The sequence below is a fragment of the Haliaeetus albicilla genome, chromosome 24, assembly GCF_947461875.1.
Source record: "Haliaeetus albicilla chromosome 24, bHalAlb1.1, whole genome shotgun sequence".
NCBI lineage: Eukaryota > Metazoa > Chordata > Aves > Accipitriformes > Accipitridae > Haliaeetus > Haliaeetus albicilla.
Genome location: NC_091506.1, coordinates 24,728,636 through 24,752,713, shown reverse-complemented (window position 1 = coordinate 24,752,713; position 24,078 = coordinate 24,728,636). Strand labels below are relative to the sequence as shown.

The window sequence follows — 24,078 nt, the reverse complement described above, 5'->3', positions numbered from 1 at the left end:
GGTAAATTTTAGTCTGTTTTCCATTCTTGTTACAGATTTCTGCTGCACCATGCATCTTCAGATTAGGGGTTTAAAGGCCTTGTATCTTCTTGTTCATGGAGAAAGGGTTTCATCTAGAAGTTAACTCAAACTGATAATGTTATATGTATGGGCTGTCTGCCTTGTAGCCAGTGTACCATGGCTTGCCAGGAAAGTCAAGTGATTCCTTCTTCAGCAGGTCTTCTGAACGTGATTTGAGAATTGGAAGATAAAGAGCAGAGCAATGTTGGCACACATGGACTTAGCAGTGCTATTTTAAAGGCAGGTTTTGGACTATATAGTGCTTCTTGGGCTACAAGCCTACAATTTAGGTTTATCTTCCCCCAAATTGTTCAGCATAGCTATGATGCTAGGAGGATACCCATTCTGATTCCCACAATTCCTATATTTATCCTTCTGTGTAAGTAAATAACAAACATTAAAATGCAGGTAGAGCAAACAATATTGTTCTAAATGACCGCATGTATCATGTAAAGTGATACTGCACATCTTTGCGGGCTGAGTCTCCCAGAAAGCAAAAGCCCTGCAGCTTGGGAGGACAGAAAAGCCACACTATCTGCATAGGATCTGAAGGGCTCCAATGATGTGTAGTATTATATGTTGGACTTAATAGCCCTAGTTACTTGGATAAAGATTAAGTCTTCAGCGTTCATAACAAACTGGATGTAGTATACTTGAAACCTTTCTTAAAAAAAGAAGCGGCATTTGGAGGAAGCAAAACAATATTATTTCTCTTCTTGGTTTAGTCAGCAATGAGGAAAAGGAGCGGCCAAGCCAGAAGGACAACCTTTACACTTCCCGCGCATGACACGTGCAAGGGGCCCCTGACAAAGTTAGATGCCGTCATCAACTTTTGAACTCCTACATTTACAAATACACTGTAATAACTTAGCAGTTCCTAGTTGCTTCGGCTTTTGCAGTAGACTGAAGTAAAGTCCTTTGTTTGTGAAGGCTAGAACTGTATAGATAAGGTCGTGGCTATTTTTAAAGCTATGCCCTAGTGTGCACTGCATTCTTGTATGCTATGCCCTACTACCTTAGGGTGCAGAGACCACACTCACCTTGTACTTACTGTCTTGATGCTGACTCAGCAAGCGGCTTCTGCACTCCAAAGGCAGTGATAAAAATATTCACAACTACTATAATGAATACTAGTCCAGTTGCAAGGTTGTTGAGGAAATCCAGCTTTCCATGTTTTGCAGGGTTGTTAAGGTCATATTTTACTTCAAAGAGAAAGGAAAAAAAATTTAATTATATGTATATTTCAAAATCCAGAATAAAAGTCTTCACTACTCATGTGGTTCAAGAATTTCTCTTACACTGAGCTATTTGCATCAGTCATACTCAAAAGGGAAATAAGATTCTGCAGTGTCAGCAAAAGTGCTAAGGAGAAGATCTTTAACCACAAGGAGCCTATTAACTTCCAGTTATTAGCATCTAATCTCTGTGGATGCACATGGGAAGTAATGGATACACAAACATTACTAGAAATCTTCTGAGTTCTTGATCTTTTGAAATCTAGTTTTGTTGCAGATTTTAAGCATTTAAAAATTATTTCAGTCTTCTGACATGAAGCTTGAAGCCCTGACAGGGTGGAATGAAGTTAAATTTCCTACAGTTAAAATGCTGCAGGTTCTTCGCAGGCAGCCCAATCTCTTTACCAGTGCTGGATTGGTTTTTGTACTGGTGCCCTTCCCCAGCTGTACTCCCTGCTTTTGCACCGATTCTGCTTTTAGAAAGCAAGGGCATTATATCTGTTAAACAGAGGAAGATTTCAAAGCAGTGTAGCTGCAAGTTCTTTTTACAGAGAGCATCAGCTGTGTAAACATTTTCTTTTGTTTCTTCCAATTCTTTGGTTGAACTGCTATAGGGAGTGAGGGAGGAACACACAAGGGAGATGATAGTATTCATTTAGTTAAAGCTTTGATTCCAGGCCTTGTGAAAACATATAAATGAGTTACATTGGACTGATAATAGACTTGATGATAGGGTAAAGCCTGTGCTTGTACAGGACAGTAAGAGTCCGGGGGCACTTGCCTGGCATCATGTGGAAACCCAAGATTTTCCTCTGTCTGTTCTTTTGCAGTGAGGGGTCTGCTGCTCAGACCCTCTGCTGAATTTGTTTGATGCTGGTGGAATGAGCGCCGATGAATTCTGGAGTGTGTTCTGAGAATGGGTTTTGTCTGTTAAGACTCCTAATTCTTAAACGTGTAGACCATTGGAGCTTGCGTGTGCATGTACAGGACATATGAAAGAAAGTTCATACCTGACAAGGTTTTGCAGCAACGTAAATAAAACTTTGAGCTCCTTCTGATAGGCACATACATAGGTGTGTAGCTTACGACTGTACTGCATGAGGTAAACTTTGTTATACACTTTTAACATAATGACCCTGTCAACACTGCAGAACTGAACCACAGAACCACGACTTGCTTGCTTGTTGAAGCAGTTAAGTAGAAGTGGTGGCAAACACTCATGATGCTGAAGTATTAAAAGCCAGGTTCACTTGGTGTCCCTAATTAGGAAGTCTAATGCTGTTTTGGTTTCAAAGAATTCTGGGCGCCTGTTCAAGTCCTGTTTGCTAAAGCAGTATAGTCAAACGTCACAAGCCAGTCAAAGCACTGAAGAACAGCGTGGGGGAACTCTCTGAAAAGCTTAAGCTACTGCACACCTGTGTAGGCATGAAATAATTTAAGCTCAGCAGTACTTAACCCTGAAAATGAGTTTATACATGTCTGTAAAGCATCTGGAGCTATGTGGATGCTTGCATCCCAGCAGTACCTGGAAGGACTCTAGTACCGTCATGTGAATGAAGCGGAATAAATGAAATGGAGTAATTAATCCTGAAGTATGGAAGAAAAGCATTTCAGGTGGTTGATTTAAAAAAGAAAAGGCAATAATGGGCTCACATGTTTTGTGAGTTAAAAGAAATCATGCTCAAAGGAGAACTGACACTTTCAGAGCTGTCCCCTTGTCCAAATAAGGGTCAGAGAAGACAACTACTGCTTGTCAGTTTAGGCGGTGCTCTAAATTTTGAAGTAGAATTGCAGTAATCCTATCTTTGTGATTATAGTACTTAAGATGAGGGTGTTTGTGAAAATATTCTTAAGAACAGTTATTCTTTAAGTATTTTATTATAGTGGGATTAGATTACTATGATTTCATGCCACTTAAACTATTTCAAGACATTCTTTGCTTTTCTTCCAAAAAGTTAAGATTACCAAATCACTTTCAAGGACAAGTTTGCTGAACATTTTTCAAAATGTTTTTGTGAAAGGCTCTTTTGAAGGAGGAAAATCTTTTAATCCCTAGTAGAGAACTGTGAGAATGGGTATCTCCTGGGATAAACCTCTGTCTCACGGAAAGAAACTGGATGGTTGCACAGACTTTTGTTTGGACTTGTGAGAGCTTCTAAAAGGCAGAATTTTGTGGCTGGACAGAAAGGCAAACTGTTCCTGCAGGCCAAAACTACCAAACACACATTGTGAAAAGCAAGTTCTTGCTATGGTGCCTCTATCTTTGAGCCTTCATGTCCTGTTTCCTAACTTCAGTACTTCTGAGCTCAGCACGACAGCATTGCTCCAACAGCATACCGCTATAGGCTGAGGGCTTTGTCTTCCTTAGTAGGCTAAACCTACAGCCACTGCTGACTGCAGAGTGCATGCTGAACCCCTGATTAATCTCACTGTTTGCTAAGTAAGTGGTCTGTGAATGCTACCTCGGCTCAACTTTGGAATCTCCTCTGAGCTAGGACCTGGATTTTGCTCTTGTACGAACTCTACACCAAATGCAGAGACAGCTGTATTCTGTCTCTTTCATAAGAAAGAAAAAAGCTGTGTCAGCCGCATATCAATATTACAAGCCTTATATATCCTGGTTTCCTTGGAACTTCCTCCTTGAACAGTTTTTTCAGTTGTGCTAAAAAATGGAACACTGAAAGACTAACAAAGTTGCCAAAGGTGGCACCAATAACTTAGTAAATGCCATGTGTGAACTCTGTGTAAGATCTGTCATATGGTACCCATTAATTTAAAGGGAAAGATTTGAAAAAAGTTATGAGAATAAATTATCATATATCACTAACAAAAGAAGTGATCCTTAGCTGTTTCATACCAGTGAAGGCATCGTTTATCTCAGTCAATAACAGTGTTCAACTGATGCTGAAACCTAAACATTCCCTCTGATTTCCACACATATCTTTGATCCACTCTCCAAAGTTATGGTCTAGGGTTTTGGGTGCTGCTAATGAATGTCACAGGTTTTCAGCAACTTTGCAAAGTGCCACTGGATTCTTTTTTGCATTTTGCCTTGCAAAAGCATGGGGGAAAATATCACAGCAGGTTAAGATAGCAAACAAAAGTACTGAAGACTTGTTTAAGGTCAAAACAGAAAACCCAGATTTCCAGAAGAGTGCTGTCTCTCCACACTCTGTGGACTTTTAGTTGGGCTTTTTTGGGTAATCCATGCTCACTTAGTGATGATACTGTTTTAGAAATGAGCCTAGCTCTATAGCTACTTAGATCAATATTCTGCCTTACAGTATAAGGCAGAGGGTGTAGGACATATGTGTGCTACTAATCTAGCAATACTAACTTAAAATACCTAATTTTTAGTGATAAGTACTGGTTCTTGTGCCTCATAGCATTGTGCCTATTAATACTGAATAGTAGAACCTCTACTTTTGAGAACAACAAAGATGCTGCATTGAACTTCTAGGAATATGAAGGTCTGTAATTGAACAATTAAGACAGAAAGCGGGGAAGTGGGGGAGGCAGGGAGCAGGGAACTAATTCTACAGCTGTCTCATTAAATGTGTCCAAAGCATGCACTAACACCACTCCTGTCTGAACTCATTCTCTTGAAATGATTTCTAGCATACGTCAAATGTATCACATCACATTTCTTTGGTAGAAAGTAGAAAAGGTTTCCCTAGTGATAAGCAGAATACAAGACAATCTATTTGTAGTCCCAGGATGCTACCTGGACTGTGTTTTCACATTCTACATAACTTAAAATTTTTTTACTTAAGTCATAGTATGTGGATAATAGATGAGGTATGTTCTTACGTTGAAATCTTGCTCCAACTAGCCTATTTTTCTTTTTAGCTTTAATTTCAGTTTAACACAGGTTTGAAAATTAACAATAAGAAGTACCTTTCTACTACTCCCCACCTAGAGATTTAGGATGCTTTGAATAATTTCATAAATCTAAAACTAAGGGGTTTTTTTCATTATTGTCAAGCCTTTGCTATCAAATCTTTGATTTGATTGCAGAAACACAAACAAACTGAAGACAATACGCACACCAACATGAAGATGGACATTTCAACTTCCACTACTGTTTGAGAGTTCTACATTCACAATATATTCTTATAATATTACTTATGATATGACTGACACAGAACAAACACATTTCAGACATAAGATTAAGTAACAGGTCTTGCCAAAAACAGTATTATGAAACTGGGCAGGCTGCGTGATCCTAGCTGGCCTATTAATGTTTCTTTTACAGTATTTCATAATTTTCCTTCCTCCTCAGGCCTTCTGAAACGAAAAATATTCATGATCTGGGCAAATGAGTATGAGGAAGTTGATCAAAACTGAAGATTCCACATAAAGCTGCCCTTACTCCTTTTGTTGCAATATTTCTATGGTCTTAAGAGAAAATCTTAATCAATTCTGAGGTAAAGCCTTTCAAATATAACAACCTTTTAAAAATAAAAGGGGAGTCTATATACCATCTTATAGGTGTGTGTGTATATATATATATATATGTCAATGGTTCTTGCTGTTGCCACATACCAAGGAATATCAGGAGCACTCCCACCATGACTTGCAATGTCAGCGACAGGCTGATAAGAATGATAAGTGGGATGTAGAAGGAAAAAGAAGGTCCTTGCTCCATCACGGCTTTCAGTTGGGAGGCATTGGCCATCAGCAGGGCAATGTCCAACATACTCTCCGCAGCGCTCTTCTTATTTGCGTAGTGATTGATATTCATAGGTCCATTTCTTTGAAACCACTGTGACGTTCTGCGCTAAAATTGGGAGAGGGGAAAAAGGTTATTCACATCTATTTTAATTGGTGCAGTGAGCAACAGATGACTTTGCCCATTGATTTCTGTAATCATACTGATAGAGTAGTAGTGGTACTGAGACTATCAGTGCATCTTTTTCACTTTTACCACTGTCCTCAATCTGATAAGAGAGCAGTAAATAGTGTCTGTACTGGACTTTGGCAGATACACTTTTTCCAGCTTGTAGGATCAGTCTAAACAGTCAGTATGTTTCTACTCTGAGAAAAGGAAAGAGTGAAAAAGCTGAAAAGTTTGCACTGAGAAAAGTTGGGAGGGAAAAACCACTGCAAAACAATCAAGCAAACAACAAATTGTTGCAACTAACATACTCCGAAAGGCATACTTAAAAATACAAATATTTATTAAATTCACTCTCTGTCAACATACATCTACATAGCTCCTTAATTACTCATGAGTCTTATTTTGAGGATTTATGTGGAAGTTGGCCACTGTATGAGCTTTGCTTGACCTCTTTCCCTGCTGCTTCTTACTCCGTCATGCCACTGTCCAGGTCCATCCATACACAGTAAACTTGTTTTTCTGTTTAAATATCATAAGATCTGTGGTTGCCAAGCACTGCCCAATTACAAGGAAACTTTTCTTTCAATTTTTGCATCAGCAGTTGTTTTATTTTTTTTTAACTCCCCTGCAAACAAACAGGGCAATATAAACCAACTGCAGGGCAAAACTAGAGCTAGTTAACCCTGCAGGATGAATAAAATGAGTTTTTCCTGATGACGATTCATGTGACCCAACTTGGAATTTGACAGCTCGTCTCCCAGGGCTGCCTATTTCTCTGCTGATTAGATGCAGCTTTGGGTAACTTGGTTAGGCTTAGATGTCTCACTCTGAGATGAAGGAAGAGTAGGTCACCCTCTTTTCTGCAGTCTCTGAACAGGTTAGGAACTTCACTCTCACTGCTCTTACTTCTAGACTTTGTTTTCAAAAATAATACACAAATACATTATGAGTAAGCTTATTCTAGCTGACTTCTTTAAATCTGCTTCTTAGAGACCTTTTTACTGCACAAATGTGTTCCCACTTGCCAGAAAATACTGTGAGGACAGTCTCTCTTTGAAGGTTAGTTCAAATGTAGAAAACACCCTCTAATTACTCTCTTCAGCAGCACTAGTAACTACCAAATTTCCAACTCCAAAGCCAGGGTTGCCACTGTCCAGACTTAGAAGTGTCCTTTTAAATAGGGCAGGTATTGATGCATACAGCAAACACACCGCCAGTTTTTCCAGGGCATTCAACTACCGAACTTGACCTATTTTCACCAGACACGTTGTAATAATCTACCACAGTCTAAATATTTTACTGAGAGAAAAAAGTCATGGAGCAGTGGCAGACTTTTTTTCTGCAAAGGGGAGGAAGCCACATAATCATAGCTTCATGCAGACAGCTTCTTTACTGAGACCAAGGTCCTGGGAAGAAAATGGCTCCGAGATGGATACTGACTTCAGTCAGGAAGAACTCGACACTCATTTGGTTTTGTCTATATCCCACAATCTAAAAATGCAATTTGGCTGGGGAATCTGTCCCACATTTGTCACCTTTTCTCTCGTCAAGGAGAGTGTCCTCTTCCCACCCCCCTGCCCCATTAAACCACTACAGCATTTGGATGCTTCAGAAAAAATAACTGTAATTCTAGTATACCATCCACCAGAAGCACTAAACCAGGTGTGGATGTTCATTTCCTTATGGAAAGCAGCATGGAATATACACTGGCAGTATTCAGTAGAAAAATCCAGGCTAACATTTTTCACTGTTTATTGTACAGTAAAAAGCCCAACACACACATTTAGCTCTTGGCTACCTAATGCTAGCAGTGTAAGAGGGGAGGGGGAACTACGCATGTAATAGCAGAATTCAATTTCTGGGCATGAATTTAAAAGAAACTTTTCTCAGTAGACTGTAGAAGTAATATGATCTATTTTGTCATAAGTTCATAATAGAGGAAGTTTTTTCCTATGTTTAGTAGCTAATTAACTCCTTTCTGCCAAAAATACTGACTTTGAAATATCTATTGGGTCTACGAGGCTGCAGTGTATAATGCAAAAACTACACAGGTAGCTGTGACTGTTCTTCATCCTGATGTAAGGTGACTGCAGTGAAAACATGACAACCGGTTTCTTTGTTTTCACTCGGTGTAGAAGTGTGATCATGTTTGACATGGCTTTTTTTTTTTTTTTTAACTATACAAAAGAGTAAATAGTCTGGGCTACATCTTCCTTTCAGTTACATCTGTGACTACATGATGTAAGACAGTTTCTACATAAACAACAGAATATGATCTTTTCTTTTTCCTGGGGAAATGTACTGCTGCACTTTTAGGACCTCGGTGTTTGCTAATTTTCTGTATGGTCAAGTTGCAGGTGGAAATAGCAGGCTGTGGCACTTGAACTATGGTGGAAGCAAAGGTTTTGAGTAATTTCTGAACTCCAATAAATGGAGAAGACTTTTAAAAGTAGGGTGCTGCTAAGGCAAACCAAGGCAAAACTTCTTATTCCTGGAATGACAGCTCAGCTATTTACTACGTTTGGATTCTAAAAAATGGCATTCTACTCTGTTAAGAGGCTTTCAGCTACCACTCCTGAAAGCAGACCAATTCAGAATCTGAACTAGGCATATGGAGAACTGAAACGTCGGTTCTACTGTACAGAGCTTTTTCTCAGCCTGTGATCTTGCCTTCTGCCAGGAAAAAGGATCTGTAATCGTGAAAGCCCCAGAAACAATCATTTCCCATCTCCTGATTGAGAAATGGAGCCTCCTGACTCATGCTGGAAGACCATAAAACAAAACAAAGCAAAAAGCAAATTAGCCTTGCCTTCTGGAAGGAAGTTGAAGGCAACTGCCAAAAGTATTGAAACAAATGCAGTCAGTACTAAGGCAGCAGTTTTTAAGACCAGACTACGTGTTACACAGCAATATATAGACAGGCAATGAAAGAAGAGATGTTGCCTTAACCTCAGGATAATGACAGTCATGTACAACATAAATTATATGGGAACTTTGTTATGTGGCTTTATGGTTTCAGGGAGATTCCAAGCATGTAGCAACACACCCAGTCCACAGCACCAATCTACACTTACTGTGCTGCTATCACCTGCAGAGCTGCAGAGAGGGAAAGTGAAACTTCTGGAGATTTTCTAGGATGCATGTAAACTAAGGCTTTTCCTGCAGGTGTCACTTGGCAAAAGAACAGTACGTATTCCACGTGACCTGCTTCAGTCTCAATGTAATCAAAACACCTCATTACAGACTTTCAATATTCAAATTACCTAGTACAGACAAGCTGATCCCTTCAGTCGAGGTCACCAAATGAGTCTGAGGAAAAACAGCATGTGTGTTCACATGTGTGTGCATAAGGGCCAGGTATAGCTGGAACTGCTTGCTGTATCTTCCTTTCCCTGTCAGTAACAGCCTGCCTTCAGGTCTCCCATCACCTGCAAAGCATCAACCTCTGAGCAGAACAACCTGCCGCGCTAGTCTACACGCAGTTATAAAAAGGAGAGGAGTGAAAAGCCTCCCCCTCTTGCTCCGTCCGTGACTGGAAGAATCCCCTGTGGAAGAGCCTCTTTTCACAGTCACACGATGCTGTCCCCACAGACAGCACCGCTCCACGTCTCCACATGGCAGCAGGGTCTGTTTGCTTGCCCAGAGCACTGCAGTTTGCAAGGATAAAGCTAAGATGCTACATCAGAAGCTGGCACTTTTTGCTTCTATAAAACCAAGCCTTCACACTAGGATTGAATGGTATGGGATACATAGTCTTATTGACAACTGTGTTGGTACAGACTTTGCTGCTGCTTTGCTTCACTCACCATTTTAACAGTACACCCAGAAGAACTGAGTCCCTTTGAAATACAGAAAGGATTTATTAATTACATTTATTAAAAAATAAATAAAAGTTGCACTGAGGTGAATGTCCTTAGATGCTGAGTTTCATGAATCATGTCTAAGACCCACTTGGTGATTCAACAGGAAGGAAACAGCACTGAAAACGGAAACATTTGAAAACAAATAATAAAGTATCTTGGCTAAATACAGTAACTTGTTATAGTAAGGATTTCTGCTTCTATGACAGCATTAAATGACTACTTGTGACAAAATTTACGCAGCTGTTAGTTCAACAGAGTGTTTATCAAACACTAGTGACTGCTGAAGTAGTCAAATGAACGTGCTGGAATTCTGACCAAAAAAAAGGAAGGCCCAAGAGTAAATTTTTTTTCTCTTGTTCATCTTGACCTCACTGAGTTTCCCAGAACAGTACCAGTTAGTCGGTCCTGAGAAGACAGGTGGGGTTTTTGACATGCCAGTCATCTAATCCACAGAGAAAAAAACCCGTGTGAAAATGATGTCTATTTTGCATTTGGATTTAGAACTTAGTTATGTTAGTTTCTGTCACTCTGCCCTATGAATGCAGGAGGAAAGAAATAATTTGGATTTTGAGTGCAAGTTTTTAGGATTCATTCCTTCTCTTTTGGTATGTTCCTAGGTACTTTACTCAGGTTCTTAAATGTCTTCCACCATATATATGTTCCCCTAAAGAGACTGTTTTAAGAAAATCTAAAAAAAAGCCAAAACAAAAGCCCCACAAAAAACGTAAAAGACAAGCATTGCCTGAACCAATAGGACCTTGACATTTCCAAGTTAAGAGTCAGATCTGTTATGAAGACTGAATTTACTGTTCTTGTAATGAAGTTAACAGACACTTGCAGTAGCACAAGACTGGTTACTGTTTTCTTTTTAAATCCCACTAGAAAACCAGTATTTTGCAGTTAGCAAGGTGAAATTCCAATTTCCCAAATGAGCACTTAGAACCAGAAACTGCAAAGTATAAGCCAGAAGTACAGCCTGAGTTGCTTTAATTTTGATTTGCAATTTGTAATTGCAGCTGCTTAATATCAGCTGGGACTGCAGGACCCAGAGCTCAATGCATTTTGCTTGTCAGGCCCAGAGTGTCATATCTGGCTTCTGAAAACACACAAATCTTTTATTATTCATACAGTACTGGCACTAAACACTTTCATGGTATTCTAACTTTAAATCATTATGCAGTAGAATGCCATTACTAAATAGAGGAGACCACAGTTTTGTATGGGTTAATTGGGAAAATAATGCTGATTATTATTTATATATCCTAAACAAGTTGTGCTTCTGATTAATAACACCTTCCTTAATCTGTCAGAAGGATCTTCGCCTTCAAGTACATTTACTCTGAAACACAGTCTTCATAATCTTTGGCTTGCTCTAACTCTGCATACAGTTTACTTTCTATTTTAGGTTAGTGATTACTGGAGTTGTATGGCAGATTTTAGACATTTTAATAGCCAAAGAGCCTTGATTCAAAATGAGATTGGACAAGACTGTTGACCAATATGACCTCTGGGTTTGTAACGTCATGAAGCAAGCTTCCTTAAATTCTTATGTTTAGGGACAGTCCTAACTTTAAAATAATAGAAACATGGTACATAATAATGAGGCTGTGTAAATAAAAGGCTGAGTCATACTGATCTTACAGCAGACTGTTCTTTACTGTGTTTTGCAATAGTCTTTCTAATTCAATCATCTAAAAAGATGCTAAAAAGCCCTTCTGTTTAAAAAGTAATTTTCTAAGTTTTTTAAGTGTTCACCTTTAAGAAAAACACTTCACGGCAAACTTTCCCAGATCTTTTAGTGGTAATTTCATGTTCAGGAAAAATTCCAGTTATATCAAAAAAGAGAAGGATCAGACATAAAAGGAATAACACAGGACTAAAAGAGAACACAACTTCAGAACTTTACTTTTATTTTTTTCTAAGATCAACCCTACAGTTACAGAACTGAACTAGTAACTTTATACAATTATTTAATAATCCTCATAGATGTGGGATTTCTGCCCACATCTCCATCACCTACATACTCAAAATGGGCTATACATGACCACTCTGAAATCAGACTTCCCCTCTGCCTCAGAGATCTTGCTGATCTAATAAAATAGGCAAAATATTCTACAAGAAAAGAAATACTCTTCCAGCAAAAATACTTTAAGCTATATCAGTTATGTAATGGATGATTAGATCCGTTCTACACCTCCTCAGAAGATATTATTTCTTTTCCCCCAGTAAAACATTAGATCACTTATTCAGCTTAGCACTGATTCAGAGAGAAAAAACCCTACATCTGGACTGAATCATCAGTTACATTTCCCGCAGGAATTTCATTTTGGTGGGTGGCAGGGGAATCTGTCCATCCAAGTACCAACCTAGTGTAACTCTGCAATCACATCTTGAGACAGTATGGTTGCAGGCAATTAAAAAAAATAAAAATTAAATACTCGGCCTGTGTTCATATTTCATAGACAGCGTCAATTTTCTAGCATCTTTAAAAGCCTATACTTAAGAAGAGCCACTTAAAATATAGATAGACAGAAAATGCCAGTATGACTACATTAAGAAAAAAAAAGTGGCAACCACGCTGATACCTGAGAGCTAAAAAGTTAGTATGAAAAAAGGAAAAAGTACAGTCATGTTAGCTCAGGGCAGAGCACTGTTTTCCTAAAGCCATACTGGTTCCAGGACCAAGTTAGAATATTTTTACTCATTAAATGAGTTAAAAATAATCAGCACACCTGATGACTAACTTTGGGAAATGAAGTAACAACTTAAACTTGTTTGTACAGCTATTTAAATAGAAGCTTTCTCCTGTATGAATTTTTTTTCTGTCTTGCATTACTACTGCTCATTGCAGTGATTTGTTCTTATAATACTGTTTCTCACAACTGGACTGTGGGCTGCCTATTTTGTGTTGTTAAAGCACTATTTATTTATTCTAGCTACTTAAAAAACAAGGAAACAAAAACTTATTACCAATAGTTTCAATATTTGGAGTATATCAAATACTCCAAATGCAATTTGATATAATTAATGCTTTAGAACATACCATTTTATTCTATATGCAGTAAAATTCTTTCAAGTTCCTACAAATTTGAAATTTATTACTTGCAGTGTGATACCAAGAAACTGCCATGTCCCAAAATTACTTATGAATTAATATACAATTTTGAATAAATTTTTAGTAATAACATGACTATAACAGAAGCCAACTATTCAAGAGCTGTTCTTTTCTACTATCCAATTCTTATTCACCTTTTTCATAGTTCTTTAACTCTTTCAACTAGCATTTCCTGTTATCTTGGAAACATTAAACTTGGTTTTACAACATGGTGAATGTAGACTGTTTCAATATGGACCATGAACAAGGAAAGCAAATAGAGGAAGATGAAAAAAACAGTTACTACCTGCATGTGTATAAACAGATCCTTTGCACAAGTGGCCAGACACTTCTGTCAAGTGTAACTACTCACATTAGTGAGTGAGGTGTGCCAACCAACCCAGTACTAGAAGCAAGGAATTTCTTGCTTCTAAAATCTTGACAGCTGCTGAAAAAATTTATCCAAATTAATGATGAGTTAAAATAAGCCACATTAAGCCAATATGTGACCACGCATTCAGAATTACACTGGGCTTAACTAGTCTTTTTAAAATTCATGTGCTTTGAATGCTTTGAAGGTAAGACAACTATATCTGCATTTCATGTCAGCTCTTCTGCAAGAGAAGGTAGCAGTCTATTGCTGAAGATGTGCAGGAGAATCTATTTTGAGGAGAGGGCAGACACTGGGATGGGCAGTAAGCAAAACAGGGTGGTCCAAACTGCGATGCCCGCGAGCATCCCTAAAAGTAGACACTTCCACACTTTTGACTCCAATACCAAAGATTTAGGCACCTGCGGATTTGTGGTCTCTCCAGGTTTAGTTGGCTGCTGAGCTGGGGCGTTCTTTTGTTTGTGTAAATTGTGAACTTGGTCAGATTTTTTAAGGTATCTCCTATTCACAGATTAGTTTTTAAGAAATCTGTTCCCATCTGTTTTACCTTGCATATACTCCTTTTTTGGGTTTTTTTTGTGAGAAAATGAAAAAAAGTGTCTGTAAAGTTCTCTGAAGTGCTACTGTGTACATGTAATACAATATAATAATACGTTTCACTGCTTATTCTTTATATGGCACTCACATAGAACTTGCAGTTTCTATGGGAAAGATGTAACAAAATGATTGCTTGCAGCTGAAGATGAAGTAAAACAGGAAAGTTGCAGAACAATTCTTGGAGCAGACCAAGTTAAAAAAAAAAGAAATCCCCCAACTAGTACTTGTGATGCAATCACAACTCTATGTTAATAAAAAAAGAAAATTGCTGAGAAGTCAGTGGCTTAAAGGAAGCCCCTTCAGGCCACCAGTTTGACCTGCATATCCCAGCCTTGATTCTCTTTAGGTATTTTCCAGGATTTATTAAACCCAGATTTTTTCTTCTTGGTATGATATTCATGACTACAAGGGCTTGTCAGGAAGGGAGGGAGGAAGGACAGATCTGCTACACAATCAGTCCAGTCTGTCTGTAACCAGAAACGTTTACCAGTGACATAGAAGGTGGTTTAGTACAACTGTAGCTATGTGGCAGAGCCTTAGGTTGGAATAAAAGCTACTTTTTAGAGTCTAGTCCTTTCCAAAACAACATAAAAGATGCTCTTTTACCAGTCTGGCTTTTCAGCTAAGTGGCATGCTTGGAAAACATCCTTTATGTGTAAACAGAAGAATATGGGATGGAAAGCTTTCCAGTGAAGTTTTCTGGTCCTGTTTTGACTACGTGGAGTAGTAAAAAGCTGGGTATTTCTCTTCTTGTTTTTATTTGGATTACTGTATGGAAAAAACCAAACCATACGGGCCCAGCCCTTTAAGTAATTCCTCCCACTTTTGTGCTCACTTATCTCCCGTGTAGGTATCCCCGAGCAACTTCTCCGTCCTCTCCCAAGTCACCCTCCCTGGTTCAGAGTGCCGGTGGGCTCCGAGCAGAGATTCCTGGGTGGGCGGACACCTGAGGACCCTCCTGCTGACCTGGGTAGGAACTAAGGGGTCATCGCGCCAAGGACTAAAGAGGATTTTCTTTTCAGTCCCCCCTTGGCACTTGCCTATCTTCGAAGTGAGACAAAGCGGGATGCTTGCAGCCGCATCCCTACAAAAAAAGTGCTGAATCAACGGAGGGCGCGTTAAAAATAAATGAATAAACAAAAAATACTCGAGAAGTGCCGGTTACCGGGCCGCGGCAGCAGCCAGCACCTCATCCCCTTCCCGGCATTTCCTCCCGCCCCAGCTCAGCGGGAGGGCTCCGCGGGGGCACCCGCAGCCGGCCGGGGCGGAGGCGGGCTCGCCGCTGCTGTGAGGAGACCCGGCAGCCCCCCGGCCCACTTCCCGGAGGGCTCCGCCGCCTCCTCCCGCCCCGCTCCCGCCCGCCATGTCCGGCCGCCGCGGCAGCCGAGCCCGCTCCCGCCCGCCCGCCCGCCCGCAGCCGGCGGGAAGCGCCCCCGGCCCCTACCCGCTCGGCGACCGCCGGCTCCGCGCCCTCCGCCAGCCCGTTGAGCTCGTGGGTCTCGCCGCCGCCGGAGTCCATCGCGGCGCAGGGCAGGCCGGTGCGGCCCCAGCCCCGGCCCCGGCCCCGGCTGCCCGCGGGGAGCCCTTTCGCGCCGGCCGGCCCCGGCTCCGCGGGTGAGGGGCGGGAAGGGCCGCTGGGCGCTGAGGAGAAAGTTAACAGGGAGACGGCGGTTGCTGGGGCTGGCGCGGCGGGCCACCCCCCGCCCCGCTCCGCTCCCGTCCCTCCCTCTCCTCACACAGGCCGCCCCGGGGGCTGTCGTTCCAGCCCGCCCCGGGGAGGTTCCCCGCCGGTGGAGGTTTCCGTGCGGGGCGGAGAGCCGGCCGGCGGGCAGCCGGGGCCCGGGGCCAGCCGTTGCGGCAGAGGCCTCTTCCCCGCCACGGATTTGGTTCGGCGGGAGGTTTCTCCCGCTCCTGCTGGGCTTGGGGCTGAGGGGGAGCTGGGGTCCCGAGCGGCTGCCCCGCACCGTCAGCCTGGGTGTGAGACCGAACAGCTTGGTGTTAAGACCAAATTTCCAGCGTTGGCCAAGAATCATAGTTTGTGCTGTTCTGGGGAGGAGTACAGGTGGTTGGGACTGTAGGCAAATGTTTCATTTTAGAAAACTCTCTCTGAACAAAATTAAAGTTGAGGGCTGGGGGTTTATTTTAAGAGTGCTGTCGGCGGTGGTTTTAGGTTTTCAGGTTTTCTGTCCTGTTTTTTTTTTTTTTTTCTCCCTAGACTTATTTTCCCACCTGTACCACGGCAAAGGACACACATAAAAACAATTAACATACAGGTTTGATGGTGATGGAACATCAGAGGAACACTCAGATGCGCAGGAACAGCACAACTGGCAACAAGAGCGATAAAGTAAGCCTAAAGTATGAAAGAAAGCAAAATAATTTGAATTCGATTTTTAAATGTTGTTTTTGCAAGCAAACCTTCTGCTACTTAAATTTAACAGTGTTCAGAGTGAAAAATAAAAAAAAAAGTGTCTTATATGACCACATGTAATCTCTTTTAAGGCTAGGAAAGGACTGCTCATCTGCGCTGAAAATGTTCTTCAGTAGTTGTTCAGCGAACCTGTTCATATGTGTGGTGTCCAAACATGTATTCCTCAGGTTAACTCCTTCAAAGTCTTCTATGTTAGGAATCACTTTTCTCACTCTCTAAACAGAATTAAAGGATATTCTATTTACAGAATGTAAGTGAACATATAGAATATAAATAAACGGACAGAATGTAAATGTAAATAAATATAAATTGAATTTTTTAAAAAAGTTATAAAGGCCTTTTGCTAGACCTTGCCTAAAGAGAGACAATGTAGAAGCATTACTACCGATTCCTTTATCACCAAGATAGGATTTTTACTTAAGCACCTCCTGTGGAGCAAAGCCCCAGTTGTGTTGTTTAGTGCAATAAACACAAAGCTGTTGGACCTACAATCATGAACAGGTTGCAAGAGGCCACTGCTGAAAGGAGGTCTAGACACTTGGCTGTTCTCCCTTTATAGCCATTGCGCTTGGGAATTAGCCGTTAGCCTGAGTCTCACAGACATGCACCAAGACCAAGCCCTGTCTGCAGGGGGGGATCTGCAGTTCACTTCAGCAGGTCCCCCAGCCAGACTAGTCAGAAGGTTATATATGAGGTCTCGGACTGCAGCATACCCTACAAAGTGAGTCAGCCCAAAAATGCAGGTTGAGGGTTCAGGATTGTGACACATCGAATAAAAAACTCTACCATATACCATATCGCTGCAGCTTTTTCCATGCAACAGATGGGCACGCCTCTCTAACATACAATAGCTACTGAGCAGATATGAGAGTGGAATTATGGCAACCACCTTAGAATTTTATGAGTCTCTGACTATTTAATCCTTTCGAGTTTCTCCAGTGGGGTTTGATGGAAAGTCATATTCACCTCAGCATTAAACTGCACTGACGTCTTGTATCTGACTTTTGGTTTTGAGTTCACAGTGATTTTTCGCTAAAGCAGACTTAGTTGGTGACTGAATCCATTTTAAAGTCCACGCAGAAGCATATGGACAACAAGATGTGGCTAAGCACAAATTAAGCACAAGTTAGGCTTCCATTTTTAATACTAAAGGTCACTGAAGATTACATTTCACTGTACTCAGGACTGGGTTGAATTGATCGTTAACTTTTGTCTCATAAAAAACCCTCGACACACTGTAGACTTGCAAGTTACTGTTTTCACAAACTGCACAGCAAACATTTATTTAATTAGACTTTATAGGAAATCCTCATCTATCTTGATTCCTAGTGGCCTTCTCTGCCTCTCTTTAGTACAGTGGGCTATAAAGCACTTATTTAGAGAGAGAAATTCAGTTTTGTTGTTATGGTCCATAGAAAATGGAAGAAACGATGTATTATGAGAGCAAAGATATATTTGTATCTTTTGTTCTTAGGCTGAGGAGAGTATACAGTAAAAGGAGAAGAATGGATGTGAGCTGAAAAAAAGTTTGTTGCACTATTTTGAACCAGTGCTATGCTGAACTCACCTGCCATGTTTCCAGTGGATGGGAATATCCTGTTAATTGCTCAGGTGGCGTTACGACCTGACAGGGTGGGCACAATTTTGTCAAAGAGTAAGCAGAATAAGGTGACACTGGGGCACTTTGAAGCAAAGCTATAAACCACACTATGTTGTCAGTTCTTAACAAGTCTAAGGCTTGAAAAAGCACAATGCTTTCCTTAGTTTTTGGATTTTAGTAGCTGAACGTCAGTAATGGACTCAACTAGGGTAGCCTTTATCAGACACATTACCAGTTAACAGTCATTAAATATGCTTGGACCGTAATTGCCATGCTGTTTGGACCCAGAGAAAAGCTGGTCAGAATCCTCTCTGGCTGCAACTGTCAGTGACATTTTCAGAGGTACTGCTATATTTTTAGTTGCCCCTTTTTCATCTTCTGTAGCTCTTTGCAAATGCATTTTGATAAACTTGTTTGGCAGTTTTAAAGGTTTTATTTGCTCTAGTGAAAATATTCTGCCCTTAATCCTAAAAGTTAGAGATCTGCTCTCTACAGGTGACACTTAGGAGTGATAGTGCTGAGTTATTCCTTCTCTGTGCTAACTCACATTTGTACTGCACAGTCACATGCCAAAGAGATCTGTGAGAATAGGACCTGTTGTTAATCTTATGGGAAATGGCTGTAATTTCAGTGGAACTGAGAAATAGCTTAGTTTGAGCTTGTGAAATGGCCTGTGAGCCAGTATTCACATATGGTCTGAAACAGTCAATTCTCTGTTGCATCTTTGTATTGTGGTGCTTGTCAACCCAGTATCAATTTTTTAACAATAAATTTTCCTGTTATCCAAACTTTGAGTTAGTTCTGCTGGATGAATCTGAAAAAAACCCTCACCAAACATATATATATATATATATTGCTGCTTATGAAAAGGACCTTGTGCTCCCTGTAGAAAAAAAGGTGCAGACTCAAGCTGGTGCAGGCTCAAGAGATGTAATAGGCTGGTGGTGTGATCACTCTGCAGCCATGTAATGAAGCAACAAGACAATACTGTGTGGTAGGTCATTCTTGTTTATGTGTGAATTTGCGCACAGTCATTATGGAATGAGAACTCTGCAAGTGTTATCACATGAGTCTGAGTCAGCATTTTTGGTGAGTGTTACGCAGAGCAGATACTGGAGGGTGCAGAGAGGGTCCTTTGGACCACTGTCAGAATAGCCACTGAAACCTGGATGGAAATACTCAAGACAAAAAAGACCCATTGCACTGCCTCTTTGCATCTTAGCCATGAAATGAATTTGCAGTCTGTATTAGATTTTCAAGCCAGTAATTTTTATTAAATGTTTTGTTGTTTTTTTCCTCAAAATTGCTGTGATGACTATGGGACAGGCACAGAATGACCCTAGAACACTAATGAAACCTAACTAGAAAGGACAATGTTTTGCATTTTCACTAAAATTTCAAGAGTGGTTTGGTTTGGGGGAGGGATTTTTTTGGTTTGGGGTTTTTTTTTTCCTAAAATCTAGGAATTCATTTTCTCCGAGTGAATACTATTTATGTGGCCAAAGAAACAATCTGAAGAAGCCCAAAATAACAAGTACATGGTACTACCTGGCATCTGTGGTCACTATAAAAACAAGTCATTATGCAAACTGGTACTTCCTAACTAGAGCACAAGTTTAAGTAAACAAAATGGCATTTGGTATAATCTCTCTATGGGAAAAACAGATGAGTCATTCAGAAATGTAGAATGAGGGAAGGATCTAAGGAGGAGGGTACTGGCGATGAAGAAAGGGGGCTGCTTGAGCTATTTAACATGGATATAGAGGCTGCAATTCCAAAACTGGTACTTTGTATCAGTTACCACTGCATCACCTTTTGTAATCTCCTCCTACCTCCCTCAGCACATCTTACTTTTTTTTTTGCTGGCATCTAGATTTACATACCTGAAATTTTAGTTCCTTGCCCTGGCAGCTATACTGAACAACCCACCGCCACCGCCACACCTTTCTATCTACTGTAAGATGTGTGTAGTTTGATTTTTTATTTGTTTTGGGAAGAGGTGAACGTGTGTTGTATCATTGAAACTACTTGGAGCAAAAGTGCATTGTTTTTTACTGTTTCTTCCTTTTTTGGTTTCCTGTTATTCCTCCAAGCCTTGTGTTATACCCTGCAGAAAATCATGGTGTTTTAGAAATAATTTTAATGGCAAATAGTTAATTTAGGCAGTTCTTGCTCCAAATGCCTGACTGATTTTAATGAAAATATCATTTAAAAAAAAATAGCTAGCTGTTAGTATCTGGTATCTCCTTAGTTCATGACTCCTGATAGCTGTGAACTCTAGGAAAGAAACTGACTTTTTTTTCTTTATATTTTCACCTGAATTATGCATTTAGTTGTTTCCTTGTGGTCTCCTGTCATAATTTCCTGCCTGATGCTTGCTCTTTGTGTTTATGTAAACTACTCGGGAGTTGGGAGAAGACAGACAAAAAGGAATTTCCATGATGCTCTCTGTGAATGGCAGGATGGGATGCAGCAGAGAGATATTCTTCACCTAAGGGCAAGAGACCTGTCCCACTTTCCCTTTTCAAAGAAAAATTGTGTGGAGAAAAAGTGAAGGAGATTTGAAGGGCCTGACAAACATCTAGCCTAGCAGCAGCACTGCAATATTCCCTGCATCTTCCATTCATCTCTCTAAAATCAGTCTTTGCTTCATGTGCTTCTGTCTACTAGTTCCCAGCAAGGCAACCTGTTTACAGTAACTTCATAATGTGTATGAAAATGGTGCTTTTTTCTATTGTGAATGGTGCCTGTATGGAATTACTTCTCTGCAGTTGGATATATCCAGTGATGTAACTGACACTGCAAGCTAATCTCCTGTAGTTCCTTTTGTGTACAGGGGTCATGATACATAATTTAGATCTGACCCGTTGCATACACTGGCTCTTCAGTAGATCTATATTTAAATTATACTATTAATTCCACAGAGCCATAAGGTATTCTGCAATATTTATGTTACAAAATTAATGGCTTCCCACAAACTGCTACTTAGGCTGGAGCCACATAGGGCAAGTAAGAATGGGAGGTCTGGTGTGATCATGGCTATCAAGCACGTACTCACTGCAAAGAAGTTTAAACTGACTATCTGGACAAGGCTATGCATTGGAGATAAAGAAGAAAAAACAGACTTAAAACTGGTTTGGGTTATGGCTACAGCCGCCTCTAATAGTAGAGATGGTTGTGGATGGAGGATTTGGTTGGACACACTCACTGAAAGATACTTAGATAAGCTGAAACTTGTCAAAGTTTTGATTTGAGAATTAGTTGTAGCAATACATCTACTATGGCCACACAATCAGAGAAGCAGGCCATTAGAATATTTTTAGGGGCTGTAACAAGTGTCTGGGGAAGAGGGGTTTACACTTGTGTGTGTATAGTATTGGTATGACAGAGCAGCTTTCTGTATTGTAGGCAAGTAACTGTTTCTCTGCTACTTCAGAAATCATTTCATGAACGATTACCGTTGCATAACACAGGGGTAAGCAGGTTTATTGAACCCACTATATAATAGCCTACTTGCATTGCAAGTGGCTGGAGTTGCTCTGGAATAACTTAAATTGTAGGTCTGCCTGGCAGGCCCCAGGAATCAAGATACGGGGATGGTTATGACAATATCAAAGTTCCGGAAGTGACCTGAAGGTTTTGATTTCCTATGAGCTTTCATGAAAAGCCAATGATCAAGGCAAGCGATGGTGCCTTTCACTTCTAGTCAGTAGGTTCTGGAAAGACATTTTGTCTATTCACGTAGAACTGGTTGTGAGCTTAATGCATGAAGCACATACAGAAATCTCTTGTTATTCAGAAGATCCGATTCAGCGATCACAATTGTCCATTTTGGATTTAAAATCTGTGAAAGTAGTGATTAAAAATATTCTTTTGCTTAAGATGTGCTGGCTTGCTTGGCACATATATGTCAAACAGACTTTCAGAGAAAGAGAAGGTTTCAAGCAGCATTAGACTCGTGCCAGAAGGAAATGAGTAAGCTCTTACCTAGAAATATGCAGAAACATCTATGCAAATGGTTTAGCATTAAAATAGGAATGTCTGGAGTTTGTGAAAATGATCTGACCCAGGATATACAACTTAACAATACTCTACATTTAGAAGTATAAGGCAGTTAATTTTCTCAGTAAAGAGGAAGTGCTACCCGTTACGTAAATGAATCTTCCGTGCTGTAGTGCTTTTTTCCCCTGGGCTTGCTGTCCTTCACGCACTAACACATTTCTGTACAGTGCATTGTACTCACAGTACACATCAAATCAGCTGTGCACTCAAATAAACCTCTTAACTACTCTATTCTGCATTGTGCAAACAGATGTTCACATAGTATAAAGTGCTTTGTATTGTTTATTTAAGCAGCTAGCGTGACTGTAGTACAGAGGTTAGCTAGACCGTGCCTGACAGGATTGGCTTTCGGGAGAAGAGGGCCCTGGTGGCCTTGGCCTGCCATGGAAGGGAGGTGGCTGGGGTGCTGTGCTGCACTGACAAAGCATCCAGAAGTGGCTGTGTCTCATACGAATGTAGAGTCCAAAGCAGCGGCACGGCCACACATCATCTGGAAACCAGAGAAATCTGCCTAGGGTTGACATCACACGTCAGCATGCTGTCTAATTACAAACCATGTGTACACACATAACTGTGCAGCCCCCTAGCCTGGCCCATGGAGCAAAAAACTGTGCTTTATAAAAATTACTGGCATTCCTCCCTGGAGAGTCTGTTGATCGTTTTTTTTTTTAGATGATGACAGCCAGCCAGGTTGTCAGGTGGTTCTGCTGTTCTCTAATTCCGGAGTGCACTTCCTGAGGAGATCTGGCACTGTTGGCTTAAGCTTTCTATTAACTCCATCCTGGAAAGACTGCTTCAGTGTGTGCTTATGTTGCTGCATCTGTCTTTCCTGTAAGGGGACAGTATCCACTCTTCAAGAAGTGTTACCACACAGTGCTACCTGAGAAACTAGGTTCAACCTTTTACTTCAGGTAGGAAATACATGTCAAGACTATGGATAGAAGAGACTCAATAGGAGGAAATAAAGCTCCTATTTTTATCCTCAGTCTTAGGGCTTTCATAACTTTTACATTTTCAGGCTGAAATAGCTTAACTTAGTCTATTTCTATATATTAATTTCTCCTTCTTAAAGTTCCAGTAAAATCACTGCACCTTTTATTAAATACTGTGTGTGTGTGTGTGTGTGTGTGTATTTACACTCTTCTACAATCAGAGAACACATGATTTTTATGCAAAAGTTGTGAAAAATTGTATAGCTGAAATAAGATGGGATATAAAGTTGCAAGTTTGGCATCGTCAGGCTGGTCTAAAAGTTCTGGTGAGCTTGAACACTGTCTTTATTAAAACTGTTTGTGAAGTACTGTGCTATGCATTAATGATTTATCTTAGCTGGTAAAGTACCTAGCTAAGAACAGCACGTTTGCAGGCGTCGGAAGCTGTGTAAATTAGCTGCATGCTGCAAAGTGTACAAATAACATACAGGTTTAAGAGGTGGTGGTGTGTTTTTAGAGGGTATACACGTAATTGACTTTAGAGATGCCAAATCTACATCTAGGTAATGAATGTTAGATCAGGAATCAGTTACATCTAAATTTCCAAACTGTGTTGTCATTGTTTTATTCTAGCCAACAGAATCTTATTATCAATAAATTATTTTTATAGGTTTTATTACATAAAATAGATGGACAATGATTTAAAAACCTCTATGTGCAAACTCTAGGAAATAATGTTTATTTTTGAAAGGTTAATTTTAACTTTTATCATCAAATGTATACTCAGTGATAGGTCAGAGATGACACATTATCAATAATACTTTCCAGAACAATAAGTTTAAAGAAAAAGCAAGCCTAATGTATTTTCCAGATGTTGTCAGCAGAGGTGGTGCAGTGCTCTAGAAGAGAGTAGCAGGAGGTTATCTGTAAGCATGAATGAAGAATACATCTGTTTAAAATGCCAGGTCTTTGT

General features: G+C 40.3%; 1 protein-coding gene and 1 long non-coding RNA gene across 4 annotated transcripts in view; one reads left to right on the top strand and one right to left on the bottom strand.

Moving 5' to 3' along the window:
* The window catches only part of NINJ1 (ninjurin 1), a 20,779-nt gene extending 4,992 nt beyond the window's left edge, over nucleotides 1-15,787 (bottom strand). The window contains exons 1-3 of one of the 2 annotated variants that reach the window (XM_069769891.1): nucleotides 15,525-15,787; nucleotides 5,841-6,075; nucleotides 1,101-1,262 (exon numbers count right to left, since the gene is read on the bottom strand). In XM_069769891.1, coding sequence (XP_069625992.1) covers nucleotides 1,108-1,262; nucleotides 5,841-6,075; nucleotides 15,525-15,599 — 465 coding nt within the window. In that variant the 5' untranslated portion in view covers nucleotides 15,600-15,787 and the 3' untranslated portion in view covers nucleotides 1,101-1,107. The remainder of the gene's footprint in view (nucleotides 1-1,100; nucleotides 1,263-5,840; nucleotides 6,076-15,524) is intronic. The other variant, XM_069769890.1, reaches the window with a different exon arrangement.
* On the top strand, nucleotides 14,972-24,078 carry LOC104313844 (uncharacterized). Of its 2 annotated transcripts, XR_011322034.1 has the most exons (4): nucleotides 14,972-15,050; nucleotides 16,296-16,427; nucleotides 18,982-19,105; nucleotides 22,846-24,078. It is a non-coding gene; the product is annotated as an uncharacterized lncRNA (long non-coding RNA). The 2 variants fall into 2 exon arrangements; XR_718106.2 differs by lacking the exon at nucleotides 14,972-15,050 and having other exon boundaries at nucleotides 15,872-16,427.